Raw genomic sequence first — 14,810 nt, forward strand, 5'->3', positions numbered from 1 at the left:
CAGAAAAGTTAGTATGAAGGAATTATCCAGGGTGTGTTTATGCTTGGAACTGCTGGGCAAAAAGCAGTGATTTTGGAACACTTGTTAGCCTCCCATCCACAAGGGGTATGAGAAGCCCATTTGATCTTTTCACGTTTTGCCCAGTATGGGACAATTTCTGCAGTAAGGTGAGACTGCTTGGGGCAAAAGGGAGGGGCTGTTCCAGTGACTGAGGCAGGTTTGTCTGGGTTACCATCCAAGTTCATTGTCAGATTTTTTACAGCTCCAAATGAGGCTCCTTCGGCCACCCCGTCAGGTGGGGGGGTTGCATATGGAGAAGGGCCTCTCAGGACAACAGGTTGTTGTACTGACAATCCTGAAAAAGCAAAACACCATTCCATGTGGAAAGGATCTGTAGGATAAGTAGGACCAAGTGTTTGGTGGGCGGTTGCCTCAAAAATTAACAATTTTAAAGCCTCATGATGAGAATCACCCCATTCCCAAATTTTTCCTTTTCTCAGCAGGCTGTAAAGGGTTCTGGCAATTATAGAAAAATCAGGGATGTGTTTTCTGCAAAGCACTAGTAATTCTGAAACTTGTTGCAGTTCCTTCGTAGATTCTAGCATTTTAATTTGATTGAAGGAGTTTATCAAATGCGTATCATGCTTCTTTTCCATCAAATTCCCAGAAATTTTACTTTCAGGGGAAATTTGTAGATCAAAGCTTTCAAAGTTGGAGATTATTTTCTGTTGAGGATCTTCCACTTCTATTTCATCCCTACCCACAAAAATATCATCGATGCATTGGTAAACAGCTACATTGTCAGCTATGGGTATTTTTTCTAACTCTTGGGCCAAAGCAGGGTGGGCACGGGTGGGTGAATGTCGGTTCCCTTGAGAAGGAAGGCTTTGCTTTGGCTCGTTGCCTGGGTGCTGAGAGGGGGAGGGTGGGGGGGGTTGGATTGTTAGACTGTTTCTGGGCTCACTGCCCAGATTCTCAGAAGAAAGGTGTGTAATTTGCTGTGACTTTTTAGGGAGGGGTTGCCCTGGCAAATTTGGGTTTTGTTTGGGGACCCCTTTTTTAATATCTAATAGCAACAAGTGTTGGCGGCTAGTGATTTGTTTACTTTTCTCTGGTTTTTCACTACTAGGAGTTTTAACATAGTTGGTCACTTCTACTGCAATTTCACTTAATACATAGACATTACGATCACCAGCAGGTGAATTAGATTGAGGGGCTGGGGGTTGGGAGGGGGTAGGATAAGGACTGAAACCACGATCTGTAGATCTGGTTGGTTCACTTGGGTTTCCGAGGGATCTGTCTAGCTTTTCTACAGAACTTAAAACAATTGCTATAGGTTTAAGTAATTCCAAAGGCTTTTGAATTAAAGGAATCATAATTTCAGGCTTTACAGGCAATTGCATTGGAGAGTCATCATGTATCATTTGCAGGCAGGCAGCTTTGTGAATGTTTTCCATGGGCTGTTCGGGAGTACCAATTAAAGTTAAATGGTTTCCCTTTTCCAAGGGGTTATACCCCTCTGCCCAGTGAGCTGAGCATTGAATCAGGGACCATGAATTATGTTTTAAGGAAACTCCATGTCCCCAATACCCACTAACTTCTTGTTCTGTCAATTTAATTTGATCTCCACCACCGAGAGATACTCGGGAAACATATTCTGTCTCTGATTCATGAGGGAAATGCGAGTACTCTCCTTTTAACTTAGATAATTCAGTGGTGGTGTCCGGGATTTCTTTAGTGATTATGTGTAGGTCTGAATTTTCATCAATATAGTTGCATTCTGTTTTAACTAGAGGTGTTGTGTTAGGGCAGCAGTGTTCCTCACAATTTTTTACTAACACTAAGTCTTTCTGGGGGTAAATCTGATAAATGTGAGGAGTTTCTTTTTCTTCTGCCTTTTTTGGGAAGTCAGCATTCTCTAAATTTTTAGAATATTCATCTCCCAAGGCAGTCCGTAGCAAATTATTTTCATCTCGCAGCAAATGATTTTCATTTTGCAAAATTTCAACTAAATTTTGAAGGGAGTCTATTATTGCATTTTCTTCACTTCTTTGCTTAAAGCGAGTTTCTACAGCTGCAGTAAGGCAGGCTCCCAGAACTGAGCACAGTATGGTTTTATTTTTGCCCAGTTTAAATTTTGTTTCATGTTGTAAAGAACATACTTTATCAACCACACTTTCCAAATTAGACCAGTTATTATTAGCCCAAAATTCCACCTCTGGAGAGGGTCTGGCATTGTGTTTAGCTAGTAGAGCATAAAATTCAGTTTTATGTATAAAATCATTAGTCATTTTGTAAAGGGGATCAGAAAACCACTACAGGGAGGTAATGCTTGGTTGTACACACACACAGCTACGCTGCGTCTCCCCTCTTTCCCTGGGGTGGGTGAAGGGACAAAATCTGTCTGCTGAGGCACTGTTTAGTTACGTCAAGGTGTCCCTTCTCTCAACAAGACAGTTCACACACAAAAAACAGTTTCTCTTTTTGCACTAGGAGATCTTTTGTGAAATCCTGAAGACAGATACACCTCAATAGAGTATAGGGATGCTTTTCACCTAGGTGTCTACAGTGTGTGAAGAATCAGAAAAGCCCCCCTTGCTTTCTAGCTTCGTTCACTGAAGTGACGGGCTAGGTGCGGCTGAGGCAAATCTTCCTCTTCCTAGTACAGACTATAGACAACCTGCAACCCCTCTGTCAATCAGGATCCTGTCCGTGACGCCAATTTAATGTCACGAGCCAAAGGATGGTCGTGATGGTTCGTTTTGATTTCAGAGTGCAAAAAGAGGCAGTGATAACTTAATTCAAGTGAAATCAATTGTATCTTTATTGATACACACAGTTATGCGATAGAAAAGAAGGGGAAAGAAGAGAGGGAGAGAGAGAGGGAGAGAAAGGGGGGTAAAGAAAGGGTATAGCTACCAACTGACAGACGGGGGTCCTCGTGACGCCGATGCCAACAGACCACCTTCGCAGTCTCCGTGGCACGTAGGTCAATGGAGCCGTCGTCCGAAGGGGAGGCCTCAAAGTGTGAGTCGCAGGGGGAAGCTTTTATAGTCATTGCAGAAGCAGGGGGCACCCAGCCAATGCACAATGCAGGCAGAAGTGGGGGGCACCTGGCCAGCGTGGGGGGGAGCACCCAAGAGTCATTGTGAGGAGCCCCGTTGCACATTCAGATCAGGCAGGTTTGGGGCAAGCAGGTCTGGGCTCTGCAGCAGGTACAGCACAGTCAGTCAAAGCAAACACGGCCTCTGCAAACATGGCCAGGAAACCGTGACAGTGTCCATTGTTCCTGCACGGGTCCCTGAGGAGGGTGTCTTGGTCCAGTGGGTGCAGCTGCAGGGAGAAGCTTGGATCTCTCCTGTGCTGTGGCCCAGGGTCCAGGGGGGGTCTCAGCCTCTGACAGTCGTGAGGCAGAAATGAGGGATTTTCGGACCGACTCTTACACGGCCTCTGCCCCATGTGCTCCCCCACAATCATGTGCGTGGCAGTGTGGCTGTGGCCCAGTGTGTGCGAGTGTCTGCACATGCCTGTGCTTGTGCTCTCGTGGCAACAGCCCCTGAGAGCCTCTGGCCTCCACGGGGATGGCTGTGCTCAGGGCAGGGCACTTGTGTGCAAGCCCCGTGCCCGTGTGCCTGTGCCCGTGTGCCGGGCTCTGTGCGTCTGGGCTCATCTCTGGGCACAGCTGGGCAGGCTGGCAATGTCTCAGTGCCCCTGGCTGTGTGTCCACAGCTGGACCTGAGCTCACCTCTCAGCCCAGCCATTGCAAGCCCCACAGGCACTTCCCTGCCCACCAGTGCCAGCCCCTCACACACACTCAGCCCCCAGCTGCTTCTCTGCTGCAACCTGGACTGGGCCACGGCACTCCCATCTCTCCAGGACAATCCCAAACCCAGGCCATCCCTTTGATGCCACCTCCAGGCAGCCTTGGGGCACTCAGCTCTTTCCCAGGCTCCTTGCTCCTGCCTCATGGAGAAGCTTGGAGGTTACAATGTTCTGCTGGCTCTGTGGGGATGAGGCAGTCCTGTGGGCACACTGGCCTTTGTCCTGAGCCAGAAGCTCTGGGAAATGATTCTGCCAAAGAGAATGTGTCAAGTGGAGAAAATCGTTTGACTGTGTCTGGCAGGTGCAGGCTGAAAAATCAGAGATCTGCTCCTCTCCCACACTGACAGAAGGTGAAATAGTGGCAGCCTCCAACATGGTGGGAGGATGCCTTTGGTTCTGACCTCATGCTTAGTTGATCCTGTGGAAGCCCTTAGCCCTGCCTGTCTGTAGAAGCTGAGCAGAAGGCTAATGTGAGACACATGTTGGAAGAGAGGAGGTTGTGCACCATGTCCAGGCATTGCTGTTTCCCATTCCATTCCTGTGACCTTTGGCCATCATCTTCTCCTGATGGTGACTCCTTTGGGGAAGCCAGGGATGTGTTTGTGAGCTCCAAAGATAAAGGCACAAAGTAAAATGCACCAGGGAGTGTCCACCCTTGAGTTCCTCCACCTTTTGCCTTGAGCTGACTGGAAGAGTTCCCACACAAGGAATAAGAAAGCAGGGGGCCAGGTTTGGATGCAAAACAACTTTATTGAGTCTAAGGAAGGAAAGGAGGCTGCTCAAGGAGGACACCAGGAGCAGGAACTGGGGTGCAGAAGGGGTGTCCATTTGCCTGGCCTGCAGAGGGACAGAGAGAGGCCAACAGGTCCCACTAGGCTGGCACTGGGTGGTGGTGACAGGAAAGAAAAGGAAGGGAAGAGATTAGAGGGAAGCAACTGTAAACGAAGGGCACAAAGCCATTTTTCCAAAGATTCATCTTCAGTGCAGCTGCACGTTCTGGGGTTGTGGAGGTTCTTGGTCAAGGATGTTGCCAGCGCATTTAGCAGGGGGGACAACATCTGCTGCCATAGCAGTTGGTGATGCAGGAGATGTCAAAGCCCCCAGAGCTGATGGGCACTCCTCCACAGCTGAGGATGTTGCCAACAGCAGCAGAGGTGGAGGATCCCACGGCAGTGTTCTGTGGGAAGGAGCTGAGGACGGGGCCAGGCAGGGTCACCAGCACAGCAGGCGGCTCAATGACGACGTGGGAGCTCTGGCACTGCCTGACACAGCACTCATTGCAGCTGCTGGCCAGCGGGCAGGGGCCGCAGGGCTGGCAGCAAGGGTCACAGGGACGGCAGCAGGACATGGCTCGGGGTCACAGGTGCACCTGGCACAGAGGGCAGGGACAAGCAGAAAGTGAGGACACCTCAGGAAGCAGCACTGCACCCAAACCCCCTGCAGCCAAGGCACCTCCTGGCCCACACTTCACTGCCCAGCTCCAAGGCCAGGAGCCACCTCAGCCAAGTGCCAGCCTCTCTCTGTCTGCACAACACCTTCTCTCCCCTGCCCTCTCCCAGCAGAAGCACCTCCCAGCCCTGTGCTACCACAGCCCCTCTCAGCTGAGACCTCCAGCCAGGAAAGAGCTGCTCTTGAAGCACCACCAGGAGAAGCGGAAGAAGCTTCCCACTCACCTGATTCTTGAGAGAAGGAGGTGAGAGAAGTGGATGAGGGAGCAGAGACTTGGGCTGCCTTTTATAGCACTCCTGCCCTGCCTCAGGCCCAAAGGTACATCTGTGGAAGGCATAATTTTATGACAAGCTCATGCCACAAAGTGCACCATCCCAACTAATGGCTGGGGCTGTGTCCTGGTTTCCTAAATTGTGGCCTCTATTTCCTGGCTTCTGCCCTGTGCGTTCCTATCTGAGGTGTTCTTCTACAGCCAGGATGAGAGGCCCAAGTATTTCCAGGATATGAAGATGTCAGAGTAGGCAGAAGGCTGGGATCATGGCCTGCTGGCAGTCCATGCAGGCACATGACAAGAACCTCTGTCATTCCTGTGGCTTTGTTTGTGGCCGTGTACTCAGGCCATCACTCTCATTCCTCCTATATACCTGCCCATCTCTCCCTCATCTCTCTGGGACATCCCATGAGTTTTCACATGGAGCCTGATTTCCTGGACCATTTTGAGAATGGATTGGGGACATAAGATGTTCCTTGTGGTCTTGCTTCCCCTCTAATACATCTCCCTTTGGTCAACAGCCCATGCCTGCTTCTCCAGCTGGTTCCTGCTCCTGCCCTGGGCTGGATTGCCTGAGCTGTGCTCTGTGGACTTTGGGTGGCTGCATGGATGGTGCCCAGGAAGTTGCTCAATCAATCCCCTTTCTCTGGTGGGAAAACAAGATCAAATGAAACAGAGGACAGCTTGAACCTTATAGAAGACAGTGTGCTAAAGTAGACGCGCAAGGTTATGCATGCACAGGTACATTGGGAAAGAAAAGAATTCATGGCCTTCTTCCATCAAGAAGTTGTGGCTGGCCACTTCCCAGGAAGCAGGGCTTCCTCATGTGTGGTGGTTGCTCACAAAGGCCAACTTTGTAAATATAGCTGCAGGAATGGGCTCTGTGAGAAGGGTAGAGTGGCTCCTGCCACATCTGACTGAGTCAGCCCCAACTGAGTCCAAAGGGGACTCAGCCGTGACCAACACGGAGCACATTTGTCACACTGCTGATGTCTCTGTGAAAGCAGATTTCATTAGAAATGGGTTGGGCTGGAAGGCAACTTGAAGACCATTTCTTTCTACTCCTCCTGCCCTCAACAGATGGGCACTGATGCCACCCACTGAACCAGCTTGCTCAGAGTTCTGTCCAACCGGGTCTTGCAAGCTTGCAGTGTTGAGGCATCCAAAAACATTGTGGGCAAGTTTCTCAGTGTCTCACCACCTTCACAGAGAGGATCATCTCTGTCAGTTATCATGGAAAGAAAACAGTGAAAAATTGAAAATGGATGTTGCAGCGATTGAAAGACTCTGCTTTCTCCATGCTTTTTGCAATGAGCAAACTGAAAAAATTGTCACAAAATGAAGGAGAAATCCAAGGCCAAGGTTTGAATGCAAAAGTAACTTTATTGAGTCAAAAGAAGAAAAGGAGGAGGCTCACAGGGAGCAGCAGAGGACAGCTACTAAGATGCAACTGGGCTGTCTGTCTCTTGGCCTGCAGAGTGAAAGAGGCCAACAGGTCCCACGAGGCTGGCATTGAGTGGTGGTGACAGGAAAGGAAGGGAAGAGAATAAAGAGAGCAGGAGAAGAAGGAAACAACAGTCCAAAGCTTTAAATCCACTGTCTTCAGGTTCTGACTTCATTCCAGCACCATGATCTGAGGTCTTGGAGGTCCTTGTCCAAGGGTGTTGGCCACAGCATCCTTAGCAGGGACGACAACATCTGCTGCCACCATAGCAGTTGGTGATGCAGGAGATGTCAAAGCCCCCAGAGCTGATGGGCACTCCCTCACAGCTGAGGATGTTGCCAACAGCAGCAGAGGTGGAGGATCCCACGGCAGTGTTCTGTGGGGAGGAGCTGAGGATGGGGCCGGGGAAGGTCACCAGCACAGCAGGCGGCTGGATGACAACGTGGGAGCTCTGGCACTGCCTGACACAGCACTCATTGCAGCTGCTGGCCAGCGGGCAGGGGCCGCAGGACTGGCAGCAAGGCTCGCAGGGCCGGCACTGCTGGCACTTCTCCGAGCAGGACATGGCTGGGGCCTGGCGCTGCACCTGGCACAGAGGGCAGGGAGGAAGCAGAGCACACGCACACCTCAGACACAGCCCGCAAGGCACCCCCAGCAAGACAAGGCCCTGCTGCCTGCGCAGCTCCAGGCTCTGCAGCCCCAAACTGGGGAGCCTTTGCTATAGCTCAGCACGGCCCCTCTGAGCTCAGCCAGGCCCAGCCGTGCTCCTGCCTAAGCTGCATCCAAATGAGCACCTCAGCCCAGCCTCAGCCTCTGGCCACAGCACACGGTCTCCCCTGTGCCCACACCACCACCAGTGCAGAACACTCCCACAAGAACAAGGAGCAGGAACAAGGGCTGGAAAGATCAATGATGTCCCAGAGAGTGTGGAGGAGAAAGGGGCTTGCAACTCACCTGTTTCTCAAGGAGAAGGAGGTGACAGAAGTGGTTGAGAGAGCCACCAGTGTGGCTGCCTTTTATGCTGGCCCCACAGTGCCTCAGGGCCCACAGTCCATGCTGCACAGGTGACGATATTCCTGCATGATCCCAAATGAACAGAAAGATCTTTAGGAATGGCATGGCATGAGCTGTTTTTTCCTTCTACAATGACTTTGCATTTCCTGGTTTACATCATTACCATTCCCTCAAGGACACTTCTTCCCAGTGCTGGTATGGAAGAGTCCATGTTTCCTGGGGACAAGGATGTGTTAGTGTGGGCAGAAGACATGATCTAAGTTCAGAAGGGATCCAAAGTGAGGCAGGTGAGTGCAGCCCGAGGCACTGTGGTGGAGGTTTATAATGCTGCCAGATTTTTGTAATTCCTGCTGAGTGGGAAGGCCTCATCTACTCCCAGGCCTCCAGACTGTTGCTCAGAATCTAAGGGCTCCACTATGTGACTTGTCTTCTTAAGGTAACCTCTTTGTCCTCCTTCTCATCCTGCACAATCCATGAGACTCCTGCAGCACTGCAGCCTGAGCTTCTCTCCTGCTTTTGTGATCTCAGAATTTTCTGTGGCTGGGAAATCCCATCAAGGTCATCCCTTGCTATGGCCTCTGCCCCATGTGCTCCCCCACAATCATGTGCATGGCAGTGTGGCTGTGGCCCAGTGTGTGCGAGTGTCTGCACATGCCTGTGCTTGTGCTCTCGTGGCAACAGCCCCTGAGAGCCTCTGGCCTCCTCGGGGATGGCTGTGCTCAGGGCAGGGCACTTGTGTGCAAGCCCCGTGCCCGTGTGCCTGTGCCCGTGTGCCGGGCTCTGTGCGTCTGGGCTCATCTCTGGGCACACCTGGGCAGGCTGGCAATGTCTCAGTGCCCCTGGCTGTGTGTCCACAGCTGGGCCTGAGCTCACCTCTCAGCCCAGCCATTGCAAGCCCCACAGGCACTTCCCTGCCCACCAGTGCCAGCCCCTCACACACACTCAGCCCCCAGCTGCTTCTCTGCTGCAACCTGGACTGGGCCACGGCACTCCCATCTCTCCAGGACAATCCCAAACCCGGGCCATCCCTTTGATGCCACCTCCAGGCAGCCTTGGGGCACTCAGCTCTTTCCCAGTCTCCTTGCTCCTGCCTCATGGAGAAGCTTGGAGGTTACAATGTTCTGCTGGCTCTGTGGGGATGAGGCAGTCCTGTGGGCACACTGGCCTTTGTCCTGAGCCAGAAGCTCTGGGAAATGATTCTGCCAAAGAGAATGTGTCAAGTGGAGAAAATCGTTTGACTGTGTCTGGCAGGTGCAGGCTGAAAAATCAGAGATCTGCTCCTCTCCCACACTGACAGAAGGTGAAATAGTGGCAGCCTCCAACATGGTGGGAGGATGCCTTTGGTTCTGACCTCATGCTTAGTTGATCCTGTGGAAGCCCTTAGCCCTGCCTGTCTGTAGAAGCTGAGCAGAAGGCTAATGTGAGACACATGTTGGAAGAGAGGAGGTTGTGCACCATGTCCAGGCATTGCTGTTTCCCATTCCATTCCTGTGACCTTTGGCCATCATCTTCTCCTGATGGTGACTCCTTTGGGGAAGCCAGGGATGTGTTTGTGAGCTCCAAAGATTAAGGCACAAAGTAAAATGCACCAGGGAGTGTCCACCCTTGGCTTCCTCCATTTTTGGCCCTGAGCTGACTGGAAGAGTTCCCATACAAGGAAGAAGAAAGCAGAGGGCCAGGTTTGGATGCAAAACAACTTTATTGAGTCTAAGGAAGGAAAGGAGGTGGCTCAAAGAGGACACCAGGAGCAGGAACTGGGGTGCAGAAGGGGTGTCCATTTGCCTGGCCTGCAGAGGGACAGAGAGAGGCCAACAGGTCCCACTAGGCTGGCATTGGGTGGTGGTGACAGGAAAGGAAAGGAAGGGAAGAGATTGGAGGGAAGCAACTGTAAACGAAGGGCACAAAGCCATTTTTCCAAAGATTCATCTTCAGTGCAGCTGCACGTTCTGAGGTTGTGGAGGTTCTTGGTCAAGGATGTTGCCAGCGCATTTAGCAGGGGGGACAACATCTGCTGCCATAGCAGTTGGTGATGCAGGAGATGTCAAAGCCCCCAGAGCTGATGGGCACTCCTCCACAGCTGAGGATGTTACCAACAGCTGCAGAGGTGGAGGATCCCACGGCGGTGTTCTGTGGGGAGGAGCTGAGGATGGGGCCGGGCAGGGTCACCAGCACAGCAGGCGGCTCAATGACGACGTGGGAGCTCTGGCACTGCCTGACACAGCACTCATTGCAGCTGCTGGCCAGCGGGCAGGGGCCGCAGGGCTGGCAGCAAGGGTCACAGGGACGGCAGCAGGACATGGCTCGGGGTCACAGGTGAACCTGGCACAGAGGGCAGGGACAAGCAGAAAGTGAGGACACCTCAGGAAGCAGCACTGCACCCAAACCCCCTGCAGCCAAGGCACCTCCTGGCCCACACTGCATTGCCAAGCTCCAAGGCCAGGAGCCACCTCAGCCAAGTGCCAGCCTCTCTCTGTCTGCACAACACCTTCTCTCCCCTGCCCTCTCCCAGCAGAAGAACCTCCCAGCCCTGTGCTACGACCGCCCCTCTAAGCTGAGACCTCCAGCCAGGAAAGAGCTGCTCTTGAAGCACCACCAGGAGAAGCGAAAGAAGCTTCCCACTCACCTGATTCTTGAGAGAAGGAGGTGAGAGAAGTGGATGAGGGAGCAGAGACTTGGGCTGCCTTTTATAGCACTCCTGCCCTGCCTCAGGCCCAAAGGTACATCTGTGGAAGTCATAATTTTGTGACCAGCTCATGCCACAAAGTGCACCATCCCAGCTAATGGCTGGGGCTGTGTCCTGGTTTCCTAAATTGTGGCCTCTATTTCCTGGCTTCTGCCCTGTGCGTTCCTATCTGAGGTGTTCTTCTAGGGCCAGGATGAGAGGCCCAAGTATTTCCAGGATATGAAGATGTCAGAGTAGGCCGAAGGCTGGGGTCATGGTCTGCTGGCAGTCCATGCAGGCACATGACAAGAACCCGTGTCATTCCTGTGGCTTTGTTTGTGGCCATGTACTCAGGCCATCACTCTCATTCCTCCTGTATACCTGCCCATCTCTCCCTCATCTCTCTAGGACATCCCATGAGTTTTCACGTGCAGCCTGATTTCCTGGACCATTTTGAGAATGGGTTGGGGACATAAGGTGTTCCTTGTGGTCTTGCTTCCCCTCTAATACATCTCCCTTTGGTCAACAGCCCATGCCTGCTTCTCCAGCAGGTTCCTGCTCCTGCCCTGGGCTGGATTGCCTGAGCTGTGCTCTGTGGACCTTGGGTGGCTGCATGGATGGTGCCCAGGAAGTTGCTCTATCAATCCCCTTTCTCTGGTGGGAAAAGAAGATCAAATGAAACAGAGGACAGCTTGAACCTTATAGAAGGCAGTGTGCTAAAGTAGACGCGCAAGGTTATGCATGCACAGGTACATTGGGAAAGAAAAGAATTCATGGCCTTCTTCCGTCAAGAAGTTGTGGCTGGCCACTTCCCAGGAAGAAGGGCTTCCTCATGTGTGGTGGTTGCTCACAAAGGCCAACTTTGTAAATACAGCTGCAGGAATGGGCTCTGTGAGAAGGGTAGAGTGGCTCCTGCCACATCTGACTGAGTCAGCCCCAACTGAGTCCAAAGGGGACTCAGCCGTGACCAACACGGAGCAAATTTGTCACACTGCTGATGTCTCTGTGAAAGCAGATTTCATTAGAAATGGGTTGGGCTGGAAGGCAACTTGAAGACCATTTCTTTCTACTCCTCCTGCCCTCAACAGATGGGCACTGATGCCACCCACTGAACCAGCTTGCTCAGAGTTCTGTCCAACCGGGTCTTGCAAGCTTGCAGTGTTGAGGCATCCAAAAACATTGTGGGCAAGTTTCTCAGTGTCTCACCACCTTCACAGAGAGGATCATCTCTGTCAGTTATCATGGAAAGAAAACAGTGAAAAATTGAAAATGGATGTTGCAGCGATTGAAAGACTCTGCTTTCTCCATGCTTTTTGCAATGAGCAAACTGAAAAAATTGTCACAAAATGAAGGCGAAATCCAAGGCCAAGGTTTGAATGCAAAAGTAACTTTATTGAGTCAAAAGAAGAAAAGGAGGAGGCTCACAGGGAGCAGCAGAGGACAGCCACTAAGATGCAGCTGGGCTGTCTGTCTCTTGGCCTGCAGAGTGAAAGAGGCCAACAGGTCCCACGAAGCTGGCATTGAGTGGTGGTGACAGGAAAGGAAGGGAAGAGAATAAAGAGAGCAGGAGAAGAAGGAAACAACAGTCCAAAGCTTTAAATCCACTGTCTTCAGGTTCTGACTTCATTCCAGCACCATGATCTGAGGTCTTGGAGGTCCTTGTCCAAGGGTGTTGGCCACAGCATCCTTAGCAGGGACGACAACATCTGCTGCCACCATAGCAGTTGGTGATGCAGGAGATGTCAAAGCCCCCAGAGCTGATGGGCACTCCCTCACAGCTGAGGATGTTGCCAACAGCAGCAGAGGTGGAGGATCCCACGGCAGTGTTCTGTGGGGAGGAGCTGAGGATGGGGCCGGGGAAGGTCACCAGCACAGCAGGCGGCTGGATGACAACGTGGGAGCTCTGGCACTGCCTGACACAGCACTCATTGCAGCTGCTGGCCAGCGGGCAGGGGCCGCAGGACTGGCAGCAAGGCTCGCAGGGCCGGCACTGCTGGCACTTCTCCAAGCAGGACATGGCTGGGGCCTGGCGCTGCACCTGGCACAGAGGGCAGGGAGGAAGCAGAGCACACGCACACCTCAGACACAGCCCGCAAGGCACCCCCAGCAAGAGAAGGCACCCCCAGCAAGACAAGGCCCTACTGCCTGCGCAGCTCCAGGCTCTGCAGCCCCAAACTGGGGAGCCTTTGCCTTAGCTCAGCACGGCCCCTCTGAGCTCAGCCAGGCCCAGCTGTGCTCCTGCCTAAACTGCATCCAAATCAGCACCTCAGCCCAACCTCAGCCTCTGGCCACAGCACACGGTCTCCCCTGTGCCCACACCACCACCAGTGCAGAACACTCCCACAAGAACAAGGAGCAGGAACAAGGGCTGGAAAGATCAATGATGTCCCAGAGAGTGTGGAGGAGAAAGGGGCTTGCAACTCACCTGTTTCTCAAGGAGAAGGAGGTGACAGAAGTGGTTGAGAGAGCCACCAGTGTGGCTGCCTTTTATGCTGGCCCCACAGTGCCTCAGGGCCCACAGTCCATGCTGCACAGGTGACGATATTCCTGCATGATCCCAAATGAACAGAAAGATCTTTAGGAATGGCATGGCATGAGCTGTTTTTTCCTTCTACAATGACTTTGCATTTCCTGGTTTACATCATTACCATTCCCTCAAGGACACTTCTTCCCAGTGCTGGTATGGAAGAGTCCATGTTTCCTGGGGACAAGGATGTGTTAGTGTGGGCAGAAGACATGATCTAAGTTCAGAAGGGATCCAAAGTGAGGCAGGTGAGTGCAGCCCGAGGCACTGTGGTGGAGGTTTATAATGCTGCCAGATTTTTGTAATTCCTGCTGAGTGGGAAGGCCTCATCTACTCCCAGGCCTCCAGACTGTTGCTCAGAATCTAAGGGCTCCACTATGTGACTTGTCTTCTTAAGGTAACCTCTTTGTCCTCCTTCTCATCCTGCACAATCCATGAGACTCCTGCAGCACTGCAGCCTGAGCTTCTCTCCTGCTTTTGTGATCTCAGAATTTTCTGTGGCTGGGAAATCCCATCAAGGTCATCCCTTGCTATGGCCTCTGCCCCATGTGCTCCCCCACAATCATGTGCATGGCAGTGTGGCTGTGGCCCAGTGTGTGCGAGTGTCTGCACATGCCTGTGCTTGTGCTCTCGTGGCAACAGCCCCTGAGAGCCTCTGGCCTCCTCGGGGATGGCTGTGCTCAGGGCAGGGCACTTGTGTGCAAGCCCCGTGCCCGTGTGCCTGTGCCCGTGTGCCGGGCTCTGTGCGTCTGGGCTCATCTCTGGGCACACCTGGGCAGGCTGGCAATGTCTCAGTGCCCCTGGCTGTGTGTCCACAGCTGGGCCTGAGCTCACCTCTCAGCCCAGCCATTGCAAGCCCCACAGGCACTTCCCTGCCCACCAGTGCCAGCCCCTCACACACACTCAGCCCCCAGCTGCTTCTCTGCTGCAACCTGGACTGGGCCACGGCACTCCCATCTCTCCAGGACAATCCCAAACCCGGGCCATCCCTTTGATGCCACCTCCAGGCAGCCTTGGGGCACTCAGCTCTTTCCCAGTCTCCTTGCTCCTGCCTCATGGAGAAGCTTGGAGGTTACAATGTCCTGCTGGCTCTGTGGGGATGAGGCAGTCCTGTGGGCACACTGGCCTTTGTCCTGAGCCAGAAGCTCTGGGAAATGATTCTGCCAAAGAGAATGTGTCATGTGGAGAAAATCGTTTGACTGTGTCTGGCAGGTGCAGGCTGAAAAATCAGAGATCTGCTCCTCTCCCACACTGACAGAAGGTGAAATAGTGGCAGCCTCCAACATGGTGGGAGGATGCCTTTGGTTCTGACCTCATGCTTAGTTGATCCTGTGGAAGCCCTTAGCCCTGCCTGTCTGTAGAAGCTGAGCAGAAGGCTAATGTGAGACACATGTTGGAAGAGAGGAGGTTGTGCACCATGTCCAGGCATTGCTGTTTCCCATTCCATTCCTGTGACCTTTGGCCATCATCTTCTCCTGATGGTGACTCCTTTGGGGAAGCCAGGGATGTGTTTGTGAGCTCCAAAGATTAAGGCACAAAGTAAAATGCACCAGGGAGTGTCCACCCTTGGCTTCCTCCATTTTTGGCCCTGAGCTGACTGGAAGAGTTCCCATACAAGGAAGAA

The 14,810-nt window shown here is 52.5% G+C and overlaps 2 protein-coding genes and 2 pseudogenes across 2 annotated transcripts; all 4 read right to left on the bottom strand.

Moving 5' to 3' along the window:
• Positions 1-4,861: 4,861 nt before the first annotated feature.
• LOC134546507 (feather keratin Cos2-2-like) lies at positions 4,862-5,627 on the bottom strand (annotated as a pseudogene).
• Positions 5,628-7,047: 1,420 nt separating this feature from the next.
• Positions 7,048-7,561, bottom strand: LOC134546486 (feather keratin Cos2-2-like). The gene has a single exon (XM_063389293.1). It carries the CDS (start codon positions 7,549-7,551, stop codon positions 7,222-7,224), a length of 330 nt encoding a protein of 109 aa, XP_063245363.1. The 5' UTR covers positions 7,552-7,561; the 3' UTR covers positions 7,048-7,221.
• A 2,428-nt stretch (positions 7,562-9,989) lies between these two features.
• LOC134546480 (feather keratin Cos2-2-like) lies at positions 9,990-10,755 on the bottom strand (annotated as a pseudogene).
• Positions 10,756-12,349: 1,594 nt separating this feature from the next.
• LOC134546500 (feather keratin Cos2-2-like) lies at positions 12,350-12,679 on the bottom strand. The gene has a single exon (XM_063389303.1). The coding sequence runs from the start codon at positions 12,677-12,679 to the stop codon at positions 12,350-12,352; it is 330 nt and encodes a 109-aa protein (XP_063245373.1).
• Between the last annotated feature and the right edge of the window lie 2,131 nt (positions 12,680-14,810).

Source organism: Prinia subflava, unplaced genomic scaffold (genome assembly GCF_021018805.1).
Source record: "Prinia subflava isolate CZ2003 ecotype Zambia unplaced genomic scaffold, Cam_Psub_1.2 scaffold_98_NEW, whole genome shotgun sequence".
NCBI lineage: Eukaryota > Metazoa > Chordata > Aves > Passeriformes > Cisticolidae > Prinia > Prinia subflava.

Bases quoted from the DNA above. Each gene is read 5' to 3' on its own strand.
- LOC134546500 (XM_063389303.1), bottom strand. From the start codon at position 12,679: ATGTCCTGCTTGGAGAAGTGCCAGCAGTGCCGGCCCTGCGAGCCTTGC.
- LOC134546486 (XM_063389293.1), bottom strand. From the start codon at position 7,551: ATGTCCTGCTCGGAGAAGTGCCAGCAGTGCCGGCCCTGCGAGCCTTGC.